The sequence below is a fragment of the Myotis davidii genome, unplaced genomic scaffold, assembly GCF_000327345.1.
Source record: "Myotis davidii unplaced genomic scaffold, ASM32734v1 scaffold339, whole genome shotgun sequence".
NCBI lineage: Eukaryota > Metazoa > Chordata > Mammalia > Chiroptera > Vespertilionidae > Myotis > Myotis davidii.
The window spans coordinates 1,488,075-1,515,318 of NW_006290778.1; the positions used below are offsets into that span (position 1 = coordinate 1,488,075).

At 51.9% G+C, this 27,244-nt stretch overlaps 1 protein-coding gene across 1 annotated transcript; it reads right to left on the reverse strand.

Moving 5' to 3' along the window:
- TCF7L1 (transcription factor 7 like 1) lies at positions 1 to 26,195 on the reverse strand. Its single transcript, XM_015564105.1, has 11 exons — positions 26,153 to 26,195; positions 25,887 to 25,951; positions 17,491 to 17,574; positions 7,143 to 7,275; positions 5,821 to 5,923; positions 5,478 to 5,561; positions 4,400 to 4,543; positions 3,234 to 3,393; positions 3,038 to 3,145; positions 2,325 to 2,400; positions 1 to 1,278 (listed from the first exon to the last, which is right to left on the reverse strand). Exons 1-11 carry the CDS (start codon positions 26,193 to 26,195, stop codon positions 845 to 847), a joined length of 1,434 nt encoding a protein of 477 aa, XP_015419591.1. The 3' UTR covers positions 1 to 844.
- Between the last annotated feature and the right edge of the window lie 1,049 nt (positions 26,196 to 27,244).

The window sequence follows — 27,244 nt, forward strand, 5'->3', positions numbered from 1 at the left end:
GGTCTTGCAACTGCAATTTTATTTTCTTTTGTGAAAATAAACAGCTTATTGGGAGTTCAAATTGCTCCAAAAACCCCATAAAAACAAAAAGAAATACACACAGAAGCATGTGAGGTGACGGGGAGGGAGGGTGTTTAGAACTTTGGCAGACAGCTAGACTGAGCCTCGGAGCAGTTCCTGTCTGCCGCTCTGGGACTGTGAGGGGGAGATCTTGACTGGTGAAGGGTGGAACACGGACTTCGTCACTAAGGAAGTGGCAGGCACCTTGAGTCTCTTGGGGGGAGGGGTGCTGGTGGAGACAGACCAGGCAGGGTCTTCTCACATGGTGAGAGCCTTACACTGGGCAGAGGGCGAAAGGATGGAGGCAGGAACCCATGGAGCTGAGCAAAGAATTGGGGCGAGATCAAAAGAAATGTCCGGGAATGGGGTCTAGATGAAGAAGCAACAGGCTAGGAGTCGCAGCAGTGGCCACGCAGCCCGGGTGGGGGGCTGGGGCACAGGGGGAGGTGGGAGGAGGGAGGAGGCGATCTCAGAGGTAGAGAGAGGAGGGTCTTTTGCCCAGGTCCATCCACCACTGCATGTACGGGAAGAATGACACACTACTTTTCAGTTCTTTCTTTTAAAGATTTTTTTTTGTGGGTTTTGTTTTGTTTTTTAAAAAAGCCTTAAGGTCAGCTACTGGTTACATCTACAAAATGTAAAGTGCTGCTGTTACCAGTCACTTTACAGAACAGTCCAGGGTGGTCAAATATTGACCAATAAAGTTTCCTTTTTTTTTCCTTCCTCTTCTGAATCATTACTACTCGATGGGTCACTTGACAGCCTGCATAGGTCACAGGGCAGCTTAGTGGGCAGACTTGGTGACCAAGGAAAGAGGCTGGGCCTGGAGCACGGGGAGGGCCTGGTGTGCATGGAGCGTGGCCGGGAAGGAGGGGGGAGAAGTCAGCAGAGCTGTGGGCATGGACCCGAGGGGGAGGGGCCGGGAGAGGAGTGGGGGCTGGCTGCCCATCTGGCCAGAGGACGTGGCTGCAGCCTTAGCTGACAGGAAGGCAGCCGAGTGAAGAGCCAGCTGGGCCCGGGCCTCTGGCTTGGTGGTGAGGGAGAGGGGCTGGGCTTGCTCCGAGTGGGTGGCAGCAGGGGCAGCCGGTGAGGCCAGGGCTGCGGAGGGGGTCGCCGGGGAGTCTAGCATGCTGCCATGGGAAGAGGCAGGGCTGTCACAGGGCTTCTCGGGGGGCAGGTACTGAACACACGGCTTCTTGCTTTTGGAGGCCAGAGCACCTGGGGGAAAAACACACGGAAGAGTGAGTAGCTAGTAGCTCTGGCGAGGCAGAGGCTGCAGAAGAGGCCTGGCTATGCACAGCATCTGGAAACACAAGAATCCTTCCTGGGAGGGAAGCGAGGACCTGGAATTGCATCCAAAGCTTTCAAGGTGAGGAAGCTGCATTCGGGGATGCCTAGAGCAGAGAGAAGGGGCAATGCCAGTGACCACCACCAATTCAGTGTCTGACCGGAGGAAAGACAGCTCCGCCTACCGCATCGTCGTCTTCCTTGCCCACATCTCATCATTTGGGGGATGGATCTCCGCTCAATTTGCTTTAAAAATCTTTAGCTTACGGTGCTAGCGGGAACAGTGTGTCACCTGCTAAGCAGCGTGGCATGCAGTGGATTGTTGCAGCATATTCATAATTTATGTGTGTGTGGTCATGTGTAGATGAATGGAAGGAAGGAAGGAAGACCACTTAGATGGTTGTGGCCTTTTATTCCCATCCTGGAGTGAGCATGAGATGAGAGGTGTGACTAAGTGCTTGCCACAGTGTGAACCTCTGTGCCAGGTGTGATTCTGGTGCACACATTTTTTTTTAGCACAAGGCGGCCCCTGAACTTGATCAAACTATTTCTTCTGGTGTTTGACCAACTAGACACTGGCAGCAAAGCTGATTCTGCTGGGTCCACTGACAGGCAGTACGTCGGCCCCTAATATCTGCCTTCCCGAGGGGATTTCCACGGCATTCAGTTTTTACCTTACACACTGACGTTAGAACCTAACCCTCCAATAAGATGCAACTGAAGCGCGTTCCAAAGCGCCCAAGGTTCCAAGTGAGAAAGTGCTGGGATCCAATCCCTGAACTTCCCCAGCTCTTAGCTGGTCATCTCTAACACGAGGATAACAGTAATGCCTGCGTGAGCACATGAGGCGGAGGCCCTGGACAGGCAGCTGTCACCCAGCACTGTCCCTGTGTCCATCCGGTGCAGTGTCACCCTTAGGCAGATCAGCTGGGGCAGCGGGAGGCAAAGGAAAGAGGCAGCGGCTCCTTTAGACTCACCCTCTGCCTCGTGGACTTGCTGCTGGGACTGTGTCTGCGACAGCTGCTTTTCTCTCTTCCTCTTCTTTTTCTTACCCTAAAAAACACGGCCAAAGGAAGAGGCCACAGAGACAGAACACCTGGCTTTTCAGGGGGATGCCCAGGTAAGAAGGGGGGCCACTCAACCCCCACCGGAGTCTCAGAAGTGTGTCTTCCTTTAGTGCCCCTCCCCCTCGATTCCTGCCCTCCAGCTCAGGTGTCCTGTCTTTTGAAAGGCCCCACCCTGTCGCTGCACTTCAACCTTGTTTTTCCGTTTCTCTCCCTAGATCCTTTGGAGGGGTCCTAGGTCCCACTGAAAAATCTAATTCAGCTACGAACCCTCTTACCGGAAGAGAGCCAATAAGAACATGCACACAAAAAGCTGCCGTTTCAGGGTCGTAGACATGCCAGCTGAGGTCATGTGTTGGCCGCTCCACCCCCGGCCAGGAACCCCTGGCTACCTTCCACCACCAGCGCTAGCCCTGAAGTGGGGTCGGAGGCCGAGTCCCATCAATCAGGAGGGACACAAGTTTAAGCGTGTTGTCAGGACACCAGAACCCTGCCCTTGTGGACCTGCCTGCCTTATTTCTAGAGAAATACAGGCCTCCCCTGGCCTCGGAGTCCTCCGTTCATGTCGTTAACTTCCCTCCCTCTTCCGCGAGCGGAGGCTGCTCTGGGGTCTGAGCAGCACTTACGTAGTTGTCCCGGGCTGACCAGGTCGGGTAGAGCTGGGAGTGAAGCTGCCGCTCCTTCCGGGCCAGTTCGTAGTATTTGGCCTGCTCTTCTCGGGACAGGTTGTGCCACTGTGAGAGGGAGCGGAGAGGGTCAGAGACAGGGAGCGGGGGACGCAGGGACGCCGGCCACACAGCTGGCGGGTCGGGGCGGTCTTACCTTTCTCCCCAGGATTTGATTGATGGCAGCACTTTCCTTCAGGGTGCACTCAGCCACCACCTTGGCCCTCATCTCCTTCATGTATAACATGAAGGCATTTAGGGGCTTCTTCACGTGGGGTTTCTTTTCTTCCTCCTTCTTCACCGTGACTGGTGATTTCCTGGGAAGTGGGTTAGCAGGTGTCAGCTGTCACCTGGCTCACCAACCCCCGCCTCCCACTGCGACTGGGGAGGGGAGGAATGTGGATTCCAGCGGCCAGTGGCTGCTCTCAGCACCTGAGCGCCTCCCACTAGTAGTTCCAACCCAACCCTCTGGATCACTGGGCCACACCCTACAGAAGGAGAATTCCCTGATGGAGGAGCAGGGGGGTGGTGACGGCTGGGTTGTACTGGCCACAGGTGATACAGATATAGGGGTGGGGCGCCCTGGGCAGAAACAAGGGGTGGGCTCTCCTGGGCCATGAGGCACTGACTGGCTTTCCTGCCCTTTACAGCCCTGGTGCCACCAAGCCCTGTGACCTGAGAAAAGCCTTCTTTCTGGGCCTCACATTTTCACGTGCATCATGGGAGAAGGGAAGCCAAAGGCTTTCTCCGGTTCTCTTGTAGCCTCTAAATCCTGACCCTAAAACTTAATTTATTTTTTAATCCTCATCCGAGGATACTTTTTCCATTGGTCTTTAGAGAGTGGAAGGGAGAAGAGGGGAAGAGAGAGAGAGAGAAAGACATCAACTAGTTGCCTTCCGCACACGCCCCAACCGGGGCTGGGACTGAACCTGGGACCCTTCGGGCCGAGGGCTAATGCTCTAATCACCGGCCAGGACTGTAAATTTTTAAAAAAATTTATTTATTTATTTATTTCAGAGAGGAAGGGACAGGGAGGGAGCGATAGAAGCATCAGTGATCTGAAAGATGACCAGGAATCGAACCGTGACCTCCTGGTTCATAGGTTGACACTCAACCACTGAGCCACGCCGGCCAGGCTGTAAAACCTTTTTTAATGAGAAAAGATGCAGAATGTCTCAAAGAGCCAAAGGGAACAATTTCCTGGGGAGAGGATTTGGCTGAGGGAGGCTGCTGGGCTGCCCGCTCAATGCCACCAGGAGAGAGAAAGAAATAGCAGCTGCTGCTTAGATACTGGTGACTCAGCCCCGGAGGCCTGTTACTCACGCGCTCACGGCTGGGCTCAGGCTGGGGGGTGCCGGCTCCTGCTTGACGATGGGGGAGACGATGGCGGGGTGGGGAATCCCTGAGGTGGGCAAACCAGGATGGGCCGGAGCCACCATGTGAGGGGAGAACCGACTGGAAACCAGGCTGTGCAGCAGGTGGAGAGGACGAAAGAGGGATTCAGGCCCAGTGCTCGTCAGCAGTGGGTGTGGGTGGCCCCTGCCCTTCCTGCAGAGGCGGGTCAGCACCTCTGCTGTGGCCGAGTGTGAGGAAGGGAAGGCCATCGCTGACCTCTTGGGAAGATGAGGTTTGGGAAACACCCAATAAGCCTGCCCTCCCCCTACAAATGCACAGGGTTCCTATTTCTGGTGCTGGAAGCGAGTAGGAGGAAAAGTGGGGTGTATAATGGGACAATATGGGCTTCTGTGGGTCGCATTTCCTTTGTCACTGGGGGTACCATGGTCAGGCAGAGCTGGCCCTGTGCATAAATCTCCTTTCCCTCTGCCCTCCCCTGACATCACTGAGGAAAAACCAACCTTCCCCCATCTCTGGCGTCAGTGTGAAATGAGTTGTCTACCTACGATGCAGGTACTACTATGTTTGCTCTACTTCAATAGGAAGTGCGTTACACAATCATCTCCATGAATCAGGCTGAAAAAGGGTTTTCACAAGAAATAGATTCACAGAGCTTTCAAACTCAAAGGCAAGGCAGGTAATACAAATAGGTAAAGCCGCCAGAGACAATCCACAGGGTCTGGGAAAACTATACAACCCTTAGAAGTGGTTCTCAGAGTATGTCCAGACTAGACACATCAGGAACTAGGTAGAAAAATAAAAAAACCACCACAAAGCCCAGTGTGCAGGAGGGCGGGACCAGATGGCTGAGTGGCAGGGCTCGGAAATTCTCTTAGAGACACTGGGGAAGAGGGAACCTGTGGGTGGGGGGTCCTTCCCACCACGGGGCAGGAATTATCGGAGACGGGGAGAAAAGTGAGCCTGGGCCTCGTTTGCTGCCAAAAGAAAGCTGCTCAATGGGCAGAAATGGCAAGGACGCTTGCAGACAGCCCGTCCCCGGACTCACCTGGACATGGAGGCGTTCATGGCGAGGGCAGGGTAGGGGTGCCGGAAGCCACCAGGAGGAAGGGAGTACATGGGCTGTCCTTGCCTGCAGAGGCCAGGAACAAGGAAACCCAGTCAGCATACTGGCTAAAACGGGAACATTCAGGGCGGAGAAGAGGGGCTGGGAAGAAAGGCCGAGGGATAAAGGGCAGGAAGTAGGAGTGAGGACTGGGAGGAAGCGGGGGGAGGAAGGTCTGAGTTTGGGGCTCCGGTGAGAGGGTGCCCCTGTGGGTGGGGCAGCTGGAGGTCAGTGCAGAACTCAGCCTAAGGATGGAACGGGAGTGAGAGGCCCCTGGTTTCCTTACTGTGGGACGAGCCAGCCGAGGGGGTGAGGGATTTGTCCGACAGCTCCAGGAGACAGCGGGTAATACGGAGACAGTTCCGACGGGTGAGGGGGCCGGGGGATTCCTGCTTCCAAGGAGAGATGTGTCAGACCGTTCCCCGGACCGCCTTAAAACAGCATCGTCTGGGAGGTTCCTCGCCCCAGGTCCCCAGTGTTCTGGAGCTTGGCAGCCTCTTTCTTTTGTGTCCCTGCCCTGTCACCTCCCAGCTCTGCAGACCCGCTGGTCAAGGACAGTCAGGGAGGCAGGACCAGTGCAACCTCCCCGGCTACATGGAAACCATTTCTGTTGGCAGAATTAACTCCCAGCTGCCGATACAGGGATTACTGTCCAAGACAGGGACGAGAAATTCTGGACCCGCAGACCCCGGGACCCCCAGTCACCAGCTAACCGCTTCTCTAGGAAACCTGCGTGTACGGAGAAATGAACTCTGGACCCCAAGTCCACAGTTATCCTCCTTGTCCGCAACGTGTCGTGACTATTTCTCTAAAGCGGGACCCCCAAATACTCTGAGCCACGGTAACTGGGAACTTCATTAAGACTGTGGCTCCCTGGGATAGGCAGGCCTGGTGAACAAGCTAAAAAAAAAAAAAAGCCAGCTCAGCCCTGCTGTCTGATAGCCTGGCGGGACGTGGGTACTCCTCCACTTGAAACATTCGGTTTAGGGCTGAAGTCTCGTTTAGGGAGGCACAGCTGGCACTGTGCTAGATGTCAAAGTTAATAAAAAAAAGAGATTTCCCCCCCACCCCTGCCAGATCATTCCATTCCCAAAGTGTTGAGATTGTAAAACAGTGGTTCTCAACCTTCTGGCCTTTTAAATACAGTTCCTCATGTTGTGACCCAACCATAAAATTATTTTCGTTGCTACTTCATAACTGTAATGTTGCTACTGTAATGAATCGTAATGTAAATATCTGATATGCAGGATGGTCTTAGGCGACCCCTGTGAAAGGGTCGTTCGACCGCCAAAGGGGTCGCGACCCATAGGTTGAGAACCGCTGTTGTAAAGTAATAGAAACAGAGACACACCACTTGCTGGCTGTGGGGCCAGACCCTGTGCACAATCTGGTTTAATTTCCTTTCACCCTGACAGTAACCCTGCGGCACGGAAGGTACAGATAATGTACCGGTGGAAAAACCGAAGAGCTGAAGCCAGTGGTCAAGGCTGCGACAGCTGAGGACTCGACCGGGACCCAGGTCCAGTGGGCGCTCCGAGGAGAGAAGCCTGCCCCCGCCCCCCTTGGAGCTCTGCTCGGGGTGCCGCCCTCCCGCAGCTGCAGACTCACCTGTCTTTGGATCAATCTCCGGGGAGAGGTGTGTGGGCGGGGAGCCCGGGGGGAAGTGGTCGCTGCTGTAGGTGATGAGGGGCGTCAACGGGTGCATGTGGTGCGGGTGCTGAACGACAGGAACTTTATTCGACTGAAAGACACGGAGAAAAAGACTAGGGACAGTTGCCAAGGAGATGGAGAGTGAAATCAGCTGACAGTCACTGAGTCGAGAAAGTGCCAGGTATTTTCCAGGCCCCGTCCCATTCAGTCCTCACACAGCCCCGGAGAGAGAGGAGCGGGAGGGATGATGCCCGCCCTCCAACATACCCTCTTCTAAACAAGTGTGTACGATACATGTTCAGCTCACATAACTGGTGCCACTTTCAGATGCGCAGACAGCCCCAGAGCCCCTCTCCCAGCCTCACTTCACTCTGCCGACCTAGCTACCTCGCCGTTTCACTGAAAACACTAGCTAGTGTAAGGAGTACCATTATTTCATATACTTATTACGAAAGAAAAAACCCTTGCGTATCAACATATCCTGATTTCAGAAACGTTAAAATGGGAAAAACCTGTGCGTCCTAGTACTGGCAAAATGAATTGATTTTTTAAATGTCTTAAAGTAATTTTTTAAAATATATTTTATTGATTTTTTAAAGAGGAGGGGAGAGGGATAGAGAGTCAGAAACATTGATGAAAGAGAAACATCGATCAGCCGCCTTCTGCACATCTCCCACTGGGGATGTGCCCGCAACCAAGGTACACACCCCTGACCGGAATCGAACCTGGGACCTTTCAGTCCGAAGGCCGACGCTCTATCCACTGAGCCAAACCGGCTTTGGCTAAATGCCTTAAAGTAATTTACCTTAACAATAGGATCTTCCTTCTACAAGCACAGAGCGAGGCATACTGTCTAGGCTTTATTATAACCTGGCAAGGCAGTGGTGGTCATTGCCATCGAAGACACCGAGCCATCGAAGACACCGAGCTCAGAAAGGTTAGGTGACTCAGCTGGCAAGGGGCAGAACTGGATCCGTATCTCCCCTTTCTCTGTGCCCTTGGCCTCCCCAAGAACCTGGTCAAACCATCTCGGTCAGAGAGAAAGGATAGACATACCTTTTATTTTAGGTAAAATTTTTTTTGTAATATCTTTATTTAAAAAATATATTTTTATTCCAGAGAGAAAGGGAAAGGGAGAGATAGAAACATCAATGATGAGAGACAGTAATTGATCGGCTGCCTCCTGCACGCCCCCTACGGGGGATCGAGCCTGCAACCTGGGCATGTGCCTTTGACCAGAATCAAACCTGAGACCCTTCAGTCCGTGGGCTGATGCTCTACCCACTGAGCAAAACCGGCTAGGGCTTTTTAGATAAATTTTTAAAATAAGATGAAAGAGTTATAAGTAGAGAAGAGATCTGTTTAACAAAGAGACTTGTAAAAAGGATGGCGATTTGGAGGCAGCCCCAGGGCTGGAACTCCAAACTGCTGTCTTCCAGTTTGAACTTCTCATTTCATAGATTCTACAAGCCCTTTTCCGCTTTCATCTGATGCCTATTTGGTTCTCATAATGGAAACTCCAGCCTGTGCACCTGCTAGTATCTGTGTGCTGACGGCAGCCGTGTCCCGTTTTCAGTAGGCTGAACAGACATGAGAGGAGGAGTACTGGCACAGGACGGGAATCCAGGGCTCCAGCTCCCAGGCCGCTCTGAACCACAACCACTAGGTGGCGCTGGCTGGACCCTGCAGGTACCTGACCATGAACAACTTCCTATCACCTGGCCACAGCAGGCTCATAATTACATAATCTATACTAATAAAAGGGTAATATGCTAATTAGACTGGGAGACCTTCCAGACAAAGCCATGGTGGCAGGGGCTGAGGCAGAGGTGGTTAGGAGTGATCAGGCTGGTGGGGCGGGGGCAAAACTTGGACATCCCCCCAAGGGGTCCCAAATTGGAGAGGGTGCAGGCTGGGCTGAGGGACACCCACCCCCATGCATGAATTTTATGCACCAGGCCACTAGTGATTATAATAAAAATAAATACATAAACTCCATGATGAAAAAAAAAAAAGACTAGAAGTACACCAAAATGTAAACAGTAGTTCTGTTTGAGTGGTGGAATTATGGGTGTTGCTGTTTTGTCCTTTCTGTATTGCAACTATGCTATAAAGCATTAGAGAACACAATCACACCAGCCCAACCCAGTCACTATTATCATCTTGGTCCATCTCCATTCATTAAGACTGCGCATGTTTTGTTTTTAAATTTTATATGTATAGAGAGAAACATCGATGAGAGAGAACTATCAATAGGTTGCTTCCCACATGTACCCTGACCAGGGATCAAACCCGCAATCTGGGAGGCAACCCTTTGGTGCATGGGACCATGTTCAACCAACTGGACCACACCAACCAGGGTGTGCATGTTTTTTATTTACATCATTTATAGCCATTTTTTAACGAAAAGATTTTTTCAGCTTTACTAAGGTATAATTGACAAATAAAATTGTAGTATCTTTAAAGTGTACAATGTAATGATTTGACATATATATCCACTTAAATATACTTAATGGTATTATGAAATCTTGACTGACCATGTGCTGTTGAGCGGCCTCATCAGGAGGTGGCAAACAGCACTGAAGAAGTGGCAGAGTTAAGTAAAGGCAGGAAAATGTGAGTTATATTTGAAAATGTAGGTATCTTAATTTAAACGCCATTATTATTGGTTCCCAGAAGGTGGCAGCATTGTCCAGAGCAAGGAAGGCAAAGTCTCAGATGTCATTGTCCCTGGGCTGTGAGCAAGAGGGCTCTTTGGGGCTGATTCAGGAAAGGCTAACCCTAGCCTGAACCCTAACCATCCCAATAAAAGTTCTTGCTTTTTCTCAGGCCCAGAGTAGAAATGCTGGAACACCCTACGGTGACGGTGACAGATGTTAACCAGACTCACTGTGATGATCATTTTGCAGCATATACAAGTATCGAATCATTGTGCTGTAATCCTGAAACTAATGTAATGTTTATATCAGTTATACCGCAATAAAACTTTTTAGTAAAAAGTAAAGAAAATGCAGATAACAACAATAAGAACAACAAGTCCTTGTGTTGTATCTACTATGTACAGGCAGTGTTCTAGGTCTTGTGACTGCACTAGAAAATCTCGTCTACTTTAGACAAAAACACCTGTCCTAAAGGTACTTAGATCCTAATTGAAGAGACAAGACAATAAACCAATATAATAATATCTACATATATAAAAGCCCAGCAACCAGAACGGTGGAATGACAAGAGGTTATGATGCTCACTGCAGCAGCCAACCAGCCTGATCCAGGCCCCATCAGCCCTCCCTGACCCTGGCCCGGCCCCCGATTGGCTCCCAACCCCCCGACTGGCTCCCAACACCCTGACTGGGGGTGGGGCCAGCTGGCTAACTGCCCTCGGCCCCTCCCCCCTGCCGGCCTTATTAATTACAAAGGGAGAAAGTAACTCCACAGTGGGAAACATGGCAGACACCCCCTGAACCAAAGGAGCAAGGCGGGTATCACCGGAACTGGACAAACGGGCCCCGTGCCTCCCCCCGCCCCCCCCTGCGATGCACTCGGGACACAACCTCAGTGCAGGAGTGTTCTTGCCAAACACACACAGCCTGAACCTGACCACAGGAAACATCAGACAAACCCAAACAGAGGGACATTTTTAAAAAGTGTCAGGGTCAGGTCAGGCCAGACGGAGGCTAAGGAACTCACTAAAGCAAAGGAGACCGAAGAAGCACGACCACTCAATGTGATGTGTGATCACGGACTGAGCTCCAGAAAACAACCACCTGGCTGTAACAAATACTGCGATGATGGGACACTTACCCAAACTGGGACATACACTGTGAGTTAGATAATAATATGGAATGTCAACTTCTCGATTTTGATAACTGTGCTGTGGTTGCTGTGGTGTCATAGGAAATACATCTGAAGTGTTCAGGGCTAAAGGGGCACAACGTCTCCAACTTACTCTCAAATTGTTTTTAAAAAATTCCATGTGTGGCCCGGCCAGTGTGGCTCAGTGGTTGAGCATTGACCTATGAACCAAGAGGTCACAGTTCGATTTCTGGTCAGGGCACATGCCTAGGTTGTGGGCTTGATCCCTAATGGGAGGTGTGCAGGAGGCAGCCAATCAGTGATTCTCTCTCATCATTGATGTTTCTCTCTCTCTCTCTCCCTTCCCCTCTAAAATCAATAAAATATATATATTTTTAAATTTGTTTCCAAATAAAAAAAATAATACTGCCCTGGCTGGTGTGGCTTAGTTGGTTGGGCATCGTCTCATGCACCGAGGAGTCTTGGGTTCGATTCCCAGTCAGGGCACATACCCAGGTTGCAGGTTTGATCCCTGGTTAGGGTCTGTACAGGAGGCAGCCGATTGATGCTTTTATCTCACATTGATGTTTCTGTTTCTTTCTCTCTCTCCCTCTCTCTGTCTCTCTTTCTAAAATTAATAAAAATATATTTAAAAACAGAAATTTGGCCATTTGATGAAAGTGATTTAAAAAAAGTTAATACTGTATAATAAGAATTGAAATCAGTACTGGAGGCAGAGCAGGGCAGTAACAGGCTATGTGACGAGTTTTGGATGTTTTTCTAGTCTACACAGGTAGGCTGCTAAGAAGATGGAGAAACTACAATTCTAACATGTTTCTGCTTGAGAACCGGCATGCTAGGCGGTCAGGCTGCTCAGCTCAGTGGGGAGCAGCGAGAGGAAGGAGGGTTCCAGGCCCTGGCTCGACACTGCTGCTGGGACAGGAAGTGCAGCGCCGCGGAGTGGCCTCTGCCTGTGCTGGAGCAGGCGCTCACTCTCGTTAAAGGAAGCACGCGGCCATCCCAGCAGACAGTTACAAGTGCACATGCACACGGAGACAAGACGGAAACGCTGTACAACCAAACGCGAGTTGTGGGGTTTTATACATCTGCTTCTGTGTACTCTGGCCTCTTCCCAAGTGTTCTACACAGTGCATGCACCATTTCATGGTTTTAAAAAAGAAGTAATTTAAAAAAATCTTGACTGAGAAGAGGGATTGGATGCAGGGGTGGAGAGGGGCTTCAGGAGGGGTGCCCCAGCCCATTTATCCTTCTAGTCATTCAACAAACGCTCCGGGAGCAGCTCCTCTGCACCAGGCATGGCGACAGGTGGTGGGCGAAACAAACGTGAAGAGACAGATGGGATCCGATCTTGGAGTCGGTTATAGTCTGGAAGTGTGTCTATTTGTTTTGCAAGGCTGGGCGTAGAGCTCCAGGGAGAGTGGAGGGAAAGACGGGGCTGGTGAGGGGTTACCTAGGAAATATCACTGTTACTTAATTAGCTGCTTTTTTTTTGGTTTTGTTATGTATTTTTATTGATTTCAGAGAGGAACGGAGAGGGAGAGAGATAGGAACATCAAGGATGAGAGAGAATCATTGATCAGCTGCCTCTTGCACGCCCCAAACTGGGGATCGAGCCCACAACCTGGGCGTGTGCCCCAACCGGGAATTGAACCGTGACCTCCTGGTTCATAGGTCGACGCTCAACCGCTGCGCCACAGTCGGGCCTGTTGCTTAGCTTTTAGAGCTGTTTAGAAGGCATAAAACCCTAGTCGCAATGAACTCCATCCCCACAACGGCCCAGTTACGACTTGTTTCAACACATCTCCGAGAGGTAGCTTCGACCTGATGCACTGACTCTCTCCAGGTATTCATCGCCCTTCTCCTCGGGCAAAACTCATTGTGGAATGTTTTGCTCATGATTCTGTAATAAATTTCGTAATCAAATATTTTCATTTTTCTAATAAAAAAACTCCATGACTACGTCAGCAACCTCGAGTCCTGGCTCTGCCTCCAGCCTAGAGAGTGCGCAGGAGTAAACTGGGGTCATCTCGCAACTCCCTCCCCTTCTGCCTTTGATTGGCAGTCAGGGCCCCTGAGAATCTCCTGCAGAGCTCATGAAACTAAGATACCAGCCTGGCCTGGAGCGGCTCAGTGGCTGAGTGGCGACCTGTGAACCAGGAGGTCATGGTTCAGTTCCTGTCAGGGCACATGCCTGGGTTGCAGGCTCAATCCCTGGTGTGGGGGGTGCAAGAGGCAGCTGATCAATGATTCTCATCACTGATGTTTCTTTCTCTCTCTCCCTCTCTGAAACCAGTAAGATATATTAAAACAAACAAACAAAACAACTGAGATACGAGCCCCATCCCAGACAATGAAATCATATTCTTGAAAGAGTAGATACTAAATACCATAGGCTCATTATCTCTATTACCTTTGCAATCCATGCAACTAATTCAGGACCTCATCACCTCTTAGTCTGCTAATTAAATGGTATTTTAATTGTCTCTCCCTCTCTTAATAACAACCATGCTGGTAAGCTAACGGTTACTGAGGGCTTACTTCGTGGTAGGCACAATTGTAAACTCATTTTTGCACAACTCTAAGGCCAAATCCTTTTCTGAATCCCATCTTATAAATGAGGAAACCAAGGTAAAGAGAGGTGAGGTAATCTGCCTGAAGCTGCACAAATAGAGGTGGAGCAGGGATTCCAACCCACTGTATCACATACCCACAACGCACACGCCCGTGTAACTCAGGCTTTGCTCCTACAAATGCATGTAGCTCACGTGTGAATGCGATGTTCGGACTCGAAAACTGAAAATGGTGTTCTTTCTCCAACTGGTAGAACTTCAAGTTAACGGTAAGCTTTTCTCCCATCAATGTTCTTTAAGCTTTTGAAGCCTGTTTCTGTTTTTTCATATCAGAGTACAGAGAATAATTGTGGATGAAAGGGGCCACGTGCTAACCTGACAAGCTTAGGGAAGGCCTGTGTGGTGGCCTTGCAAACCCAGATACTTAAAATAACCATAGAGGGTGGTCTGAAATGAAACTTTTTAACTAAAAGCCGTTTATGGCAGGTAGTCATGTCCTAGGCTAGAATCTCCCTGTCTGCTGTCTTTTGCATCCACGATAACGTACTTTTGGGATATCAGGGTAACTGCCCCTTTCCTGGACCCCTCAGGGCACAACCAATGCACCAGGGCAGAGACTGTGAATCCCCTCGTTGCTATTTTTATCATGCCAGTTGTTGACTATTAACTATCCTGTACTCAACTATGTAAAAGGTGTATGTGTCTATCATTTTACTTTTTATCCCATCCCAGAGGTTTCCCTTCTTTGCTTCCTCCCGCCTCCCTAATCTACCACCAATGAACTTCATGTAACCCACGTCAGTCTTCTCTTTGATTCTAACATATAAAACAAGGCGCAAAGCTGCCCGTCTCCGGAGCATTATCTCAATCCATTGAGATTTTGCTTCCTGGCAATTGTTGACAGTTTGGCTCAAATAAACTCACAGAAATTCTCCACAGGTTTGAATGTTTCTTATGTTGACACACGACACAGTTTACTAGAAAATTACCCATTTTGCTATCTACAGTGACTATCAACTGTCCATGCTTTCCCCTTGCCCAGCGCAGTGCATGCTGAGTGAGGATCTGCAGAGCACACATTTGCAATGGCCGATGTTTGCTTGGCAGCAGCCATCGTACTGAACCTTTCTGAGAGTTTAGGGTGTGTGTGTGTGTGTGTGTGTGTGTGTGTGTGTGTGCTTAAACATAGGTTTATTGATTTCAGAGAGGAAGGGAGAGGGAAGAGATAAAAACATCGATGAGGAAGAGTCATTGATGGGCCGCCTCCTGCACGCCCCACACTGGGGATTGAGCCTGTAACCCAGACATGTGTCCTGACCAGAAATTGAACCATGACCTTCTGGTTCATAGGTTCTGAGCCATGCGGGTCCAGCAGGACTTCATATGTTTTTGTGTCACACTAAGGTAAGTGAGGATGAGCAGCTGATTTACTGAGGAAAAGCGTCTAGAAAGAAAATGGAAGCTTAGAGAGGAAAACAGATGATACTCGGATCATAGAAAGCGGAAGGTTGTGGATACTGTCAGGTGTCACCCGTGTTGAGAAAAAGCAGGGAAATGACCGGATTTAGCGCTTCGATGGCAGCTGGGAAGCTGAGCCAGGCTGCAGTGGACCGCACAGTACACGGTGCAGGGATGGAGGGGCAGGTCTCACTCTTGTGTGAAAAGCCGGACAGGAAACTGGGAGGGAAACAGGTTCATGCTCACAGGCAGAGGAGGGCTGGACACAGGCTTCACAGTTTATTTTTCCGAGATGGGCTGGTCTGCGCAACAGGAAGGATGGGAATCTCAGAGTGCACGTGCTAGCTCTAAAGGGAACTCACTTCCTCTAGAAGTGGATGGAGGTTTTAGACCGTGTGCAGAGACGGTGTGTGGAGGGAAGAGCAGAGACAGTGGGCTGGAGAGGCCACAGGATGGGTGGGGCCTGCAGAGATCTGAAACTGTCAGCGAGAGCCGCAGGGAGGGGACAGCCAGGTTTAGGGTGGATGCGGGAGGCTGTGACCTCCACCGCGACAGACTGCGCCACTAGAGGGCGCCTGGACCTCACGCTCTGCCACCCGATATAGGAATCTGGGGGGGCAGCCACCGTGGCCTGTTCCTGGGAAGCTTGGTCAATGGGCTGCTCATTCTCAGTGACCGGCCACAGAACCGCTCCGGGCAGCCGGCCCCGGACGGCTGGTCCTGCCACTCACTGCTGCTCAAAGACACGTCTCTCCAGCTGTCCCTCCACAGATGGCTGTGACAGTCATCTGAGAACTGCACATGACACTGCTTCTCCGCTACCAAGGGCCTGCTCCTGTGAGGGCTCAGGATGACCGCGAATCAGAAGGCTCACGGCACCATGATTTCTCTCTCTACGTATCTCCTCCTTCTCCTCAACTGGACTCGAAGCTCATAATGAAAAAGTACTATCAGGATGCCATCATGTCCTGAATGCGATGAAATAACGTATGTGGGATCTTCTTTAAAACAACCCAGTGTGGTGGGACAGGGAGTGTGGGTGAAGGGAAGACGTGAAATTTTCCATAATGAAGTTTAAAAAAACATCAAGCGTTCCGAGTCTCCCTGTCAATGGACAGGCCGTGCCAGCTGGGCTTGCTTCTGGCTGCACCTGCTACGATTCCGAGACTCGCTGTACAGTGGGTACACCCGTTGGCTTGTGGGGGGCATAGTCCTCAGGCAAGGGCGGCTCGTACGAAGAGTCCAGGGACGGGGAACGCAAGGTTCCAGGATCATCTCGTTTTGTTTTGTTAATCCTCACCCAAGGGTCTTTTCTCCATTGATTTTCAGAGAGTGGAAGGGAGGGGGAGACAGGAAGAGAGAAACATGGATGTGAGAGAGAATGGAGCCTACAACCAAGGTATGTGTCCTTGACCAGAATCGAAGCCAATGCGCTCGCTATCCAATGAGCCCAACCGGCTAGAGCCAGGATCTGTGGAGAGCGGCTACAGCGCTTGGACAGGTTCAAGCCTCATACTAATGAGAGGGCACGATCCTCTCGTGTGCAAGTCCCAGCACAGCTCTAGCCAAAGGCTATAGTTGTAAGCTTGACCTTATGGTCCAAACCTGTGGTTGCAGGAGGCTGAGTGATGTGGACTTGATAGACTTCAGGTGCATATAACCGAGTAGATTTGAAACCCGTGAGAACATTGTAAACATCTTACCCGTGCCCTTACTTTGCCTCATGGAATCTGGCTATAAAATAAAGACTCGGCTTGCAGGCCGTGGCGCTGTCTCTCCATCAGAGAGAGCAGCGTCCCACCTAGCCCCAGCTTTATTCTTGTCTGTCTTCTTTAATCCTGCACCGCACCCCCTCGGGTTCACGGCTGTCCGTGCTGAGGATCACCACTTATTTGGCACAAGGATCATCTCTTATTTGCTTTCACTTTCAGTCCGTGGCAAGTGCTGAGGAGGGGAGACCTGCTTGGGCCCCAAGCTCTGGCCCCCCAGGACCATCCCGACCACCCTCTGCAGCCCGAGTAGCCACAGGGCCTGGCAGAAGAGCCGCGGCGGCCCTGCGGGAATTCCCTTTGCACGCGCCTCACCTCCTCCTTTCCTAGAACATCCCACACAGAAGAGCCCCTTCCACTGCGCCTCGTGCTCCGAGGGGGCAGCAGCGGCTGAATGAGCTGCGACAGAGGGAGACAGACACCATTTCTGGGCAGCCGGGCTCCAGAGGCAGCAGAGAAGGGCCAGGGTTCCCAGCCAGGGTGGGACGGCGTTTCCAATCACATACCATCCCAGGAGGGATGTGTGTGTGTGTGTGTTTGTGTGTGCGTGCGCTGAGGTGGGAGGGGGAGGGAAGTGCAGCCCCGACAGCTCAGGGACCCACACACTGGAGGCAACACCACCAGACCCAGCAGCTTCAGCAGCGGGAGGGGAAGCAGTGACCGCCGAGGTGAGCACTTTAAGGAGAAACAGACTTACCAAGTGTGCTGGGGACGGTGACCTGGTGTCCTTGACGGTAGCACTGGAGGGGACATCGAGGAGGGGCCATTTCATCTGCAGGTACTGAAAGGGGACAGAAAACAGAAGCAGCTGGTGAGAGCAGGCCCGGGCGCCCGCGAGAGCAGAGCGGCTCCGTGGCTGGGCCATTGGCGAATCAGAGACGTGATGCATCTTCACCACACACGCTCCTCAGTGTCCGAATGGGCATCACAAGGCAGGGCATACATGTACAGTCACCGCCGCCACCCACAGCCCCGTCACTTTGGGGGAACACACAACCCTACAAGCAGCCGAAGTAATCAGAGCCCGTCGGTGAGGGCCAGGTCCTGCCTGCTGTAGTCCTGGGACAAGCAGGGGTCCAGACGGCGATCCCACCCCTTCCTTTCCGTGTCTTTCAGCATCACACACAACGCTTCCTACGACATAGCCTCTTCGGAAGAATCTGGTGGATGAATGGATGGATGGATGGATGGATGAATGAGAGCCATCTGCCTGACACGGGCACATGGGCAATATCTGTTCATACTCAGGGTGAACTTTTTTTAAATAAAATGAAATTTTAATTTATTGATTTTAGAGAGAGAGAGGGAGGGAGAGAGAAACATCAATTTGTTGTTCCACCTATTTATGCATTCATTGGTTGCTTCTCGTGTGTGCCGACTGGGGATCAAACCCGTAAACGTGTGTATCGGGATGACACTCTAACCAACTGAGCTTCCTGGCCAGGGCTCAAGTGCTGATCTTTACGTCATTATACTGTTTCTCAGCCCTGAAAAGGTTATGCGAGATACACCCTGTCGTCTCCTGCAGCACTGTATTGTAGAAATCCAAACCAAATACAGTAAACCCTTGATTTTGTGGACAACTTAACAGATTTCGGATTTAATGGACAAAAGTTCTGGTCTGTATGTTATATGTGAAAATTAACATCCTGTTAATTTTAAAGTGCTTTTAACTAAGCTTTGTTTATAATTAAACAGATTATTTTTTATTAATTCACTGTCACTTAAAGAAAATTTTAGCAAATAGGCCATATGTTGGAAAAGACACTGTAGTAATTTCGCCGACATAAACATTACATATCAACAGCTATAGTCCACACATTTAAAGCCGAGTCACCGCTCCTAAACAGTGTTCGGCAAATGACTAGCCCGTGATCACACCACATCGAGTGTGGTAATTGGTTCTGTTGTGAGTTGTGTGACTTTCTGCAGCCGTTTTTTCTTTTTTAAATATATTTTTATTGACTTCAGAGAGGAAGGGAGAAGGAGAGAGAGATAGAAACACCAATGATGAGAGAATCATCGATTGGCTGCCTCCTGCACACTCCACCCTGGGGATCCAGCCCACAGCTTGGGCATTTGCCCTGACTGGGGATCGAACCATGACCTCCTGGTTCATAGGTCGACGCTCACCCACTGAGCCACACCAGCCAGGCTTCTGCGGCAGTTTGAATGGCTAGCCCACGTCCCCACGTCCCCACGTCCCCACGTGCGCTAAGCCACGCCCCAGCCGTGTGCATTTGTTTGCTCTTGGTGATTGATGGATGCGCGCACTTACTAGACCTACTCAGTATAAATTTAAAATTACATAATACATATAGAAAACTTTCCTGTGAAAGGAGACTTTTTATACATCATTTAAATAACACAAATGTGTCTACATTAGTAAAAACAGGTAAACTAACCAGTTTGCCAATTTTTTAACATACGCGTTCTCAAAACCTACTTGATTTTATAAGACTTTCAGCTTTAACGGATACCCGCCCCCCTCCCCCCGCCCCCACGCTCCATGCCCAAATTAGTTCGTTCTAGCGAGGTTTTACTGTAATAAATCAGCATGTGCGCGTACACACACACACACACACACACAGACACACACTCTCTTCAGATGAAACGCCTCTCCTTGACCTGGCATGGCGCAGTCTTTGGGAAGCGCAGCGCGGGGGCAGTGAGGGCCTGGGAGAGGCGCCTGCTCTGGGCTCTGGGCTGAGCGCTCGCGGGCGTAGGTTCTCGCTCGGCCAGTAGGCGGTGTGACCCAGACAAGCATCCTAACCGAGCCTCAGTTCCTGACTGTAGGCAAGGATAGTCATTCGCCTTCCTGGTTGTGGGGGGATTAGGGACAATGTCCAGGATTAAGCACGGTGCTTTGCATGTGGGAGACGCGGGACAAATGGCAGCAGTAATTTTCATAAGCAAACCATTTGTCTCTGCCAGGAGCCAGAGCACATGCTGTCTTCGTGTCAACACTGACACGGCGCTCCCGGGTAGCAGACCAGGTGGGGGCGGCCGCCGAGGCAACCCCGAGAATTAAATCTCGCGTAGGAAATGGTGGCTCCAGGAAGAGGCTCCCAGAGACAAAGCAGTCTTTGACTCATCCTCGCCTTCGTCGCACAATTCCAGGAAGAGAGTCAGGACTTGGCCTGGGCTGTGCACGGGCTGAGGCAGGACCCGAGGCCCTTTGCTTTTCATCGACCACCAAGACTGACTGCGGGCAGGGGCCGGGCTTTCAGAAGGGTGTCCACGGGGGGGATTAACAACCCAAGGACACTTGTACCCCGGCCAGGAGCGGTGCAGACAGTGGGGGGGAGGAGGGGGAGGGGCAGGCAGGCCTGGCTGCAGGAGACCAGGGGGTGAGAATGAAAAAGCGCACTGGGGGCCCCATGAGTAAGGACAGTCTTTCCACTGGGTCCTCTGGTCTCATGGCACGTGTCCTCGACACACACCGGCGTCATCAGTTAACACCAATGTCCTCGGCGAATGACACCTGTGCGGCGCGGGCTGCTTCAGGGCACCTGATACACATAACGGAGGTGTCTGCAGTGACCCTGCCATGCCAAGTCCGATGATGGTCTGAATTTTCAGATGAGCTGATGGAGGTAAATACAGGGCAAATGGCTCACCCACCCTCACGCTGAGAGCTGGAGCTGGAGCAGAGGTCTCCTGACTTCACATCCCACACTTTTCACTAGAGCACAAGCCGGAAAGCTATTCAAAACAACAACTTACTGAACACCCAGCCCCACCCCCAGACTTTTCTTTGCTCTGGTGGTTTGGTTTTGTTTTTTGAATTTTACGGGGGGCGGGGGGGAGAAAGAGAGCTTAGTTGCCTCCCAATGTACCCCGACCAGGGATCGAACCTTCCACCTTTTGGTGTAGAGGATGACGCTCCAACCAGCTGAGCCACCCAAAGCTGAAGGGACGCACACACATTGGTGCTCTCCTGTAGGGACACCTGAGGTGGCCAGAGCTCACACGTGAGTGCTACACATCACACTCATTTCTCTAGGAGCGACAACTACAATATTTGTTTTTAAAAACTGAACGACCATCACAAACATCAGGGGCTAACGTGGTGGCCCCAACCCCCGCTCCCCCCAAGACACAGCAGATGGCTCCCAGAATCCATCAACTCTACCAGCACCTGGTCCCCTACTGAGAGCCCTAAAGACGTGCTGAACACCCTTCCTTCTCACTGGCTCCCAAAGGATGCTCCTAATCATGTGTGTGTGCGTGTGGAGGGCGTGAGGAGGGACGACGAAGGAGCCGCCTGAACCTGGTTTGGGACAACGCTGGAGTGTTGGAGTGTCAGGCATCGAGGCTTGCAGGATCCTAACGCAGGGTTTCTCAACCTTGGCACGAGGGACATTTTGGGCTGGACAATTCCTTGCTGTGGGGGCTTGTCCCCTGCATTGTAGGGTGCTCAGCAGCATCCCCAGCCTTTACCTACCAAATGCCAGTAGCCCCCACTCTCCTGCCCGCGTGTGATAACCAAAGATGCCTCCAGACTCTGCTGAATGCCTCCGGGGGGGGGGGGGGCGCCCCGTGAGGACCTACTCATCAGGTTGAGCTCATACTGAACAGACGGTGTGTTGCATGACGACGGTCTGTCGGCCTTGGTCCTGGGCCTTCAAGGTACGAACATGTAACACCACACACAGCACTGGCTGTAACGCCAACAGCTACTGCTTTTGGTTACTTATCATTTGCTTGCGTTTCACCTGCCTACCAAGATGAGGGGAATTCCGGTGGGAGGAGGAGGCCGCACTGGCCTCTTCTCTCGCCAGGTCCACTCTCACTCATTTTATTTTTTAAAATTTTATTAAAGTTATTGGGGTGACGCTGGTTAATAAAACTGTATAGGTTTCAAGTGTACAATCTATCACATATCCTCTGCACGTTGCACTTGTGTTCACTCACTGACTTTAACCGGGACCTGGAAGCTGGAAGGTGGTGGAAACCTCCAGCCCTGCCCGCCACTGACGTCAGGCCCTTGCAGGTCCGCTGGGCAGGTGGGGACAGGCGGTTCTGGGAGGCTGCACATCTGGCCCAGGACCCTCCTGCTCCAGCCCATCCTGGGGGCTGGGTGTGTGTGCGTGTGCAGAGAGGGGTGCATTCTGGGAGGCAGGGAAATGGAAGGCTGTTAATGCCCCCTTTGTACTTTTGTTGTTGTCGTCAATCCTCACCGAGGGGTATTTTTCTATTGATTTTTAGAGAGTGGAAGGGAGGGGGAGAGAGAGAGAAACATCGATGTGAGAGACACATCAATTGGTTCCCTCTCGCACAGGCCCGACCAGGGCCGGGAATCAAGCCTACAACCAAGGTACGCGACTTTGACAGGAATCGAACTCAGGACCCTGCAGTCCTCGGGCCAATGCTCTATCCACTGAGCAAAACTGGCTAGGGTCCCCTTTATGCTCTTCTGCCTTGTTAAAATTTTGAAATAAGTGAAGGTGGTAATATTGGGACGGGGGAGGGGAGAGATACCTATAAAAACGCTGGCACCCCCTGCAGCCTAGCCATGGAATTGCAGTTCTGAGGGAAAGAAGTATTTATTCTAAAGCAAGCATGTCAAACTCGCGGCCCACGGGCCACAAGTGGCCCACAACGGATATTTTTGTGGCCCAGCCAATATAACGGTATGTAAGAAACATTTTAATAAAAACCTCATAACTTAATTTTTACAATATCCTGTTATACATAATTATTAATAACAAACTACAACGTTCGCTAAGGACTGATTACTATAATCATGTTGCATTCATTTCCCTTATGCACCTTACACGCAGGCGCACCAGTGGGAGTGCACTGACCACCAGGGGGCAGCTCCTGTGTTGAGCGTCTGCCCCCTAGTGGTCAGTGCACATCATAGCAACTGGTTGTTCTGCCATTAGGGCCAATTTGCATATCAGCCTTTTATTATATAGGATAAGGGGTGCTGCGCCTCTTTTACTTAATGTTCTGGGTCCCTTTCTGTGTCTCGGGCCCTTACCCAGGGCCCTCCTAGGGTGACCCTGGGCCAGACAGGCTGCTCCGGTGGGACTCAGACCCAGGCCAGGGTCCCTCTGAAGGGAGCTGCCTGGAAGCCAGAGCCCCCATCCTGCAGGGAGGCGGAGACTGGGTCCTTCAGAACTCCCTGCTTAGCATGGAGGCCATGCAGATTAATTGCAGCTGTGGCCTGGAATTTCCCCAACATACAAATCTTCATGATGTAAAACAGCTGGGAGGAAATCCCAGCATGCCCTGTACAGAGGCAGAACTGCCAATGAGCTACGGGGATTAACCCTCCGCCTCCCAGGAGGTAGGGTCAGCCCCTCCCCCAGCCGGTTTGGTGTGGACTGGGCTGTGGGTGAAGACGCCCACGTCCTCCCCATTCACAGGCTCTCACAGGACACCCGTCAAGCAGGGCCAAGGAGGGAGGGAGCAAGGCTCCGTGTGACAATCAACTGCAGTAGTGCCAGAAGGGGAGGGCGGCAGGGGAAGCAAAGAAACAAGTCATCCCCAAAGCTTCCCAGGTAAGAACCCCGCCCCTCAGAATCCCGTTTGCTGCCTCCTGGTGGGAGGGGCAGGCCTGGTGCAGAAAGAAAGGGCCCTTTTCTCTCCTTGTCCAGTTTTTCCTGCCTCTCTGGCCCCCAGTGGTACACAGGCCCTGGGGCCCCTCTCTGTAATAAAGGGGGTACACAAACCCCCTCTCAGGAAACTGTGGGGCACGCAGCCATCCAGGAGAGCAGGCTACAAACCTAACCTCGCAGACAGACACCACCACCACACAGGCATGAAGACATGTGCAAGATGCTCTCCACTTCCTCTTAATTTTTTTAAAATATATTTTTATTGATTTCAGAAAGGAAGGGAGAGGGAGAGAGAGAGAGATAGAAACATGAATGATGGGAGAGAATCATTGATCAGCTGCCTCCTGCATGCCCCACACTGGGGATCAAGCCCGCAACCCAGGCATGTGCCCTTGACTGGAATCGAACCCACGACCCCTCAGTCCACAGGCCGATGCTCTATCCACTGAGCCAAGCCGGCCAGGGCTCCACTTCCTTTTAAAGGCAATTTTTAACACCGAGAGTCGTGCTATATATTAATGACAAAGTGAACGAACGACCAGTTTCTCCTTACCCTCCTTTTGCCACAACTGGGGACAAAATCCTTTCTCACCAAGGCTACTGCACTGGTTTCCCAAACTCTGCAAGAGTTCAGATTTCTAAAAACCATCCCATCAGATCTCTTCCTGGCTTAACATGCTCCCTTGGGCCCGGCAGGCATGGCCCAGGGGCAGAGTGTCGACCCATGCGTCAAGAGGTCGCTGGTTCGACTGCTGGTCAGGCACATGCCTGGGGTTGCAGGCTTGATCCCCAGGAGGGGGTGTGGGGGCATGCAGGAGGCAGCTGATCCATGTTTCTCTCTCCCTCCCTTCCTCTCTCTGTAAAAGAATATTTTTTAAAAATGCTTCCCTGGCTGGCTGCTGGGTCAAGGGGTGCTCACCAGTGATGGGCGCAACCTACCCTTCAGGTTCAACCCTCCCAGCTCCCCACCCGACACCAGCTGCACTCACGTTCTTACAACTGAAGAAGCCCGGGCCTCGTGCGGCCTTTACTGGTGGGAAAGTTTAATTCCTCCTTCAAAAGCCGGTGCCGAGGCCACCTTCCCGGACAAACTTCTCCGCTCCACCACTCTCACCAGTGAGGAGAGGTCAGCCACTGTCTCCTCCACCACAGCTGTGCTGGGTGTCGCCATGGCACTCAGCAAGCGATGCTGTGACCTATTTGCACACGGTCTGTCCTCTGGACTGTAAGCTCCTCGGGGTCACATCTGCACCCCCAATTCCTCACCCAGAAGCCAACGATGTGCCCCACCTGGAGGCGAGCCCCCGTTTTCACATCCGTAACACCGACCTCCCAGCCCCTGCCCGGGGCCTTCGGAGATGTGCAGCGTGAGCGACCGGCTCTCACACCCGCTGGCTTAGTCGGGCCAAGACTCTGCGAACGCAGCCTTGAGGGGGAGAGGCCGGGGGAGGGGGGCCCCCACCCTGCCAGTTCCGGAGGCCTGTTTAAGGTCCTCGGCCTTCTGTCAAAATGGACACGCGTTGATTTAAATGTGAAAATAGACCAACACCGAGCGAGCAATTCATCAGTGAGGAGACAGAAGGCTTTCCCGAGTGGGAACAAGAGCCGAGTTCTCAGGGGCCGCCGGAGGAGAGAAAGTGAAAGTCTTAGGACTGGTCCCTGGACATGATGGATTAGACCGCGTTCCAGGAGCAAATGCACAGAACACGAGGTTTCCACTCACCCCCTCCCCTCACATCCCGGGTGGCGAGCTGTTCCTGCAGGTGTTAGTTGTGGCTCTCTGTCCCCCCACTCAGGGGCAGAGGCTGGGTTCCCTCTGAGGTTTTGATGACGGGGAGCTGTTAGACATGAACCTGCTCAGTAAGCCCATCATTCCCTAAAACAAGCTACTCTTCGATTTAATACGACACATCTTTTTCCTTGGAAGAGTTATTCGGAGCCATATTTTTCTCTCGGCACCTGTCACAGCACCGAGTCCCTGGCAGCAGGGGACTCCAAACGAATTTCATGACTGAACAGTAAACTGAGGAAGAAGAGGGGCTGGTTGGGCCTCCGTTTCCTCCTCTTTCCCCCAGGAATTCCTTCTTTCCTGGATGGCCTCAAAGTAGTCTCTTCTCCTCTCGTTTCAGAGAATCTACCAACGCTGCCTTCTAAAGGTCTGCTTTTCACATTGGCTTCCCCAAGGCCACTGTCGAGTGGTGGAAGGACAGCGCACGGAGGCAGGAGACCAGGGCTCCAGGGCTCCAGGTTCTGGGCTCGATCATCTCACCTTTAAAATGGGGACATTTTGCCCGGCCATGGTGGCTCAGTGATTGAGCACTGACCTGTGGACCAGGAGGTCACGGTTCGATTCCCAGTCAGGACACATGCCCAGGTTGCAGGCTCGATCCCCAGTGCGGGGTGTGCAGGAGGCAGCAGATTAATGGTTCTCTTTCATCATGGATGTTTCTCTCTCTCCCCTGCTCCCTTTCTCTTGAAATCAACATGAATAAATAAATAAGTAAATGAAATGGGGACACCTTACTTCATCGGCCTGGAGGCAGGGACCTGGACCAGGTGGCCTCCTGGGCGAGGAGACGTGTGGAGGTGCTCAGTAAGTATGAATCAGGAGTCCGAGGTGATCCCGTACAGAAACCATCTACCTGAGAAAGTCACCTCCCCTTACAGAACTCTGGGGTCTCACCTGTACATGAGAGGACAGGACCTCCCACCTGCAGGACAATTGTCTCAAGAATGTCAGCCCCCCAGGAGAGCGCCAAGCAGGGTGCCGGGCACGGGACGAGCGCTTACCAAATACTTGTTTAGGTCCTGGCTCAGTGGGTTGGAGGGTCATCCCGATACGCCAAGGTTGTGGGTTCGATCCCCAGTCAGGCCACATACAAGAACCAACCAATGAATGCACAAGTAAGCGGAACAACAAGTCGATGTCTCTCTCTCCCTTTTTTATCCCCAGATATGTTTATTCTAGACCAGGGGTCCTCAAACTACGGCCCGCGGGCCACATGTAAATACAAATATTGTATTTGTTCCTGTTTTGTTTTTTTACTTCAAAATAAGATATGTGCAGGGTGCATAGGAATTTGTTCATAGTTTTTTTTTTTTTTAACTATAGTCCAGCCCTCCAACGGTCTGAGGGACAGTGAACTGGCCCCCTGTTTAAAAAGTTTGAGGACCCCTGTTCTAGAGAGAGAGGAAGGGAGGGAGAGAGAGAGATCTATGGGTTGCCTCCTGTACACATGCCTTGACCCAGAATCAAACCCACAACCTTTTGTTGCACAGGACAACGCTCCAACCAACTGAGCAACTGGCCAGAACCCTCCCCCCCTTAAAAAAGAAAAGAAATATGAGTTTAGTCAATAAGACGTCTTTTTGTTCGACAAGCCTACGGCCTGCACGTGACCCCAGCACAGGGAAGCCCGCTCCCTCCTCCGTGGGTGCTTTCTGACGAGCGAGGTCCTGTGTGTGACGTGTCAGTAAGTGCTAAGCAACTGGCCCTCTGAGCAAACACACAAGCACAACCCCGCTTTGTAGCACATGCTGGCATCCACGGGTCAGCGTCCCACCACGATGGTTTCCAGCCTCCGTGGGAGCGCCCGCAGGCCATGGAGGGGGACATGCTAACCACCGGCTGGGTGGCAGCTGGCCTGGCACAGCGCAGACCATCTGCGGGTGGGAGCCGGCGGGTGGCAGGCCCTGCTGCTGGGCTGCGGCTCTGCTCCGACGGCTTTGGAAGGCTGACACACACGGTCCATGGCCGCAGGGGCCCCGGGTCTTCCCGGCACGTCTGTGCTCACTGACTCTCACGAACACACGCGGGGTGAACTGGCCATGGCTGCCTGGCCCTTCCAACTCTCCCTGTGGCTTGGGCCTCAGCATGGCCAT

Coding starts and splice junctions, on each gene's coding strand:
- TCF7L1 (XM_015564105.1), bottom strand. CDS start 26,195: ATGACCCTCCAACCCACTGAGCCAGGACCTAAACAAGTATTTG. Junction 7,276..17,490: donor CACCGTCCCCAGCACACTTG/GTAAGTCTGTTT, acceptor CGTGTCTTTCAG/TCGAATAAAGTTCCTGTCGT. Junction 3,394..4,399: donor CTGAGCCCAGCCGTGAGCGC/GTGAGTAACAGG, acceptor CCCACTTCCCAG/GAAATCACCAGTCACGGTGA.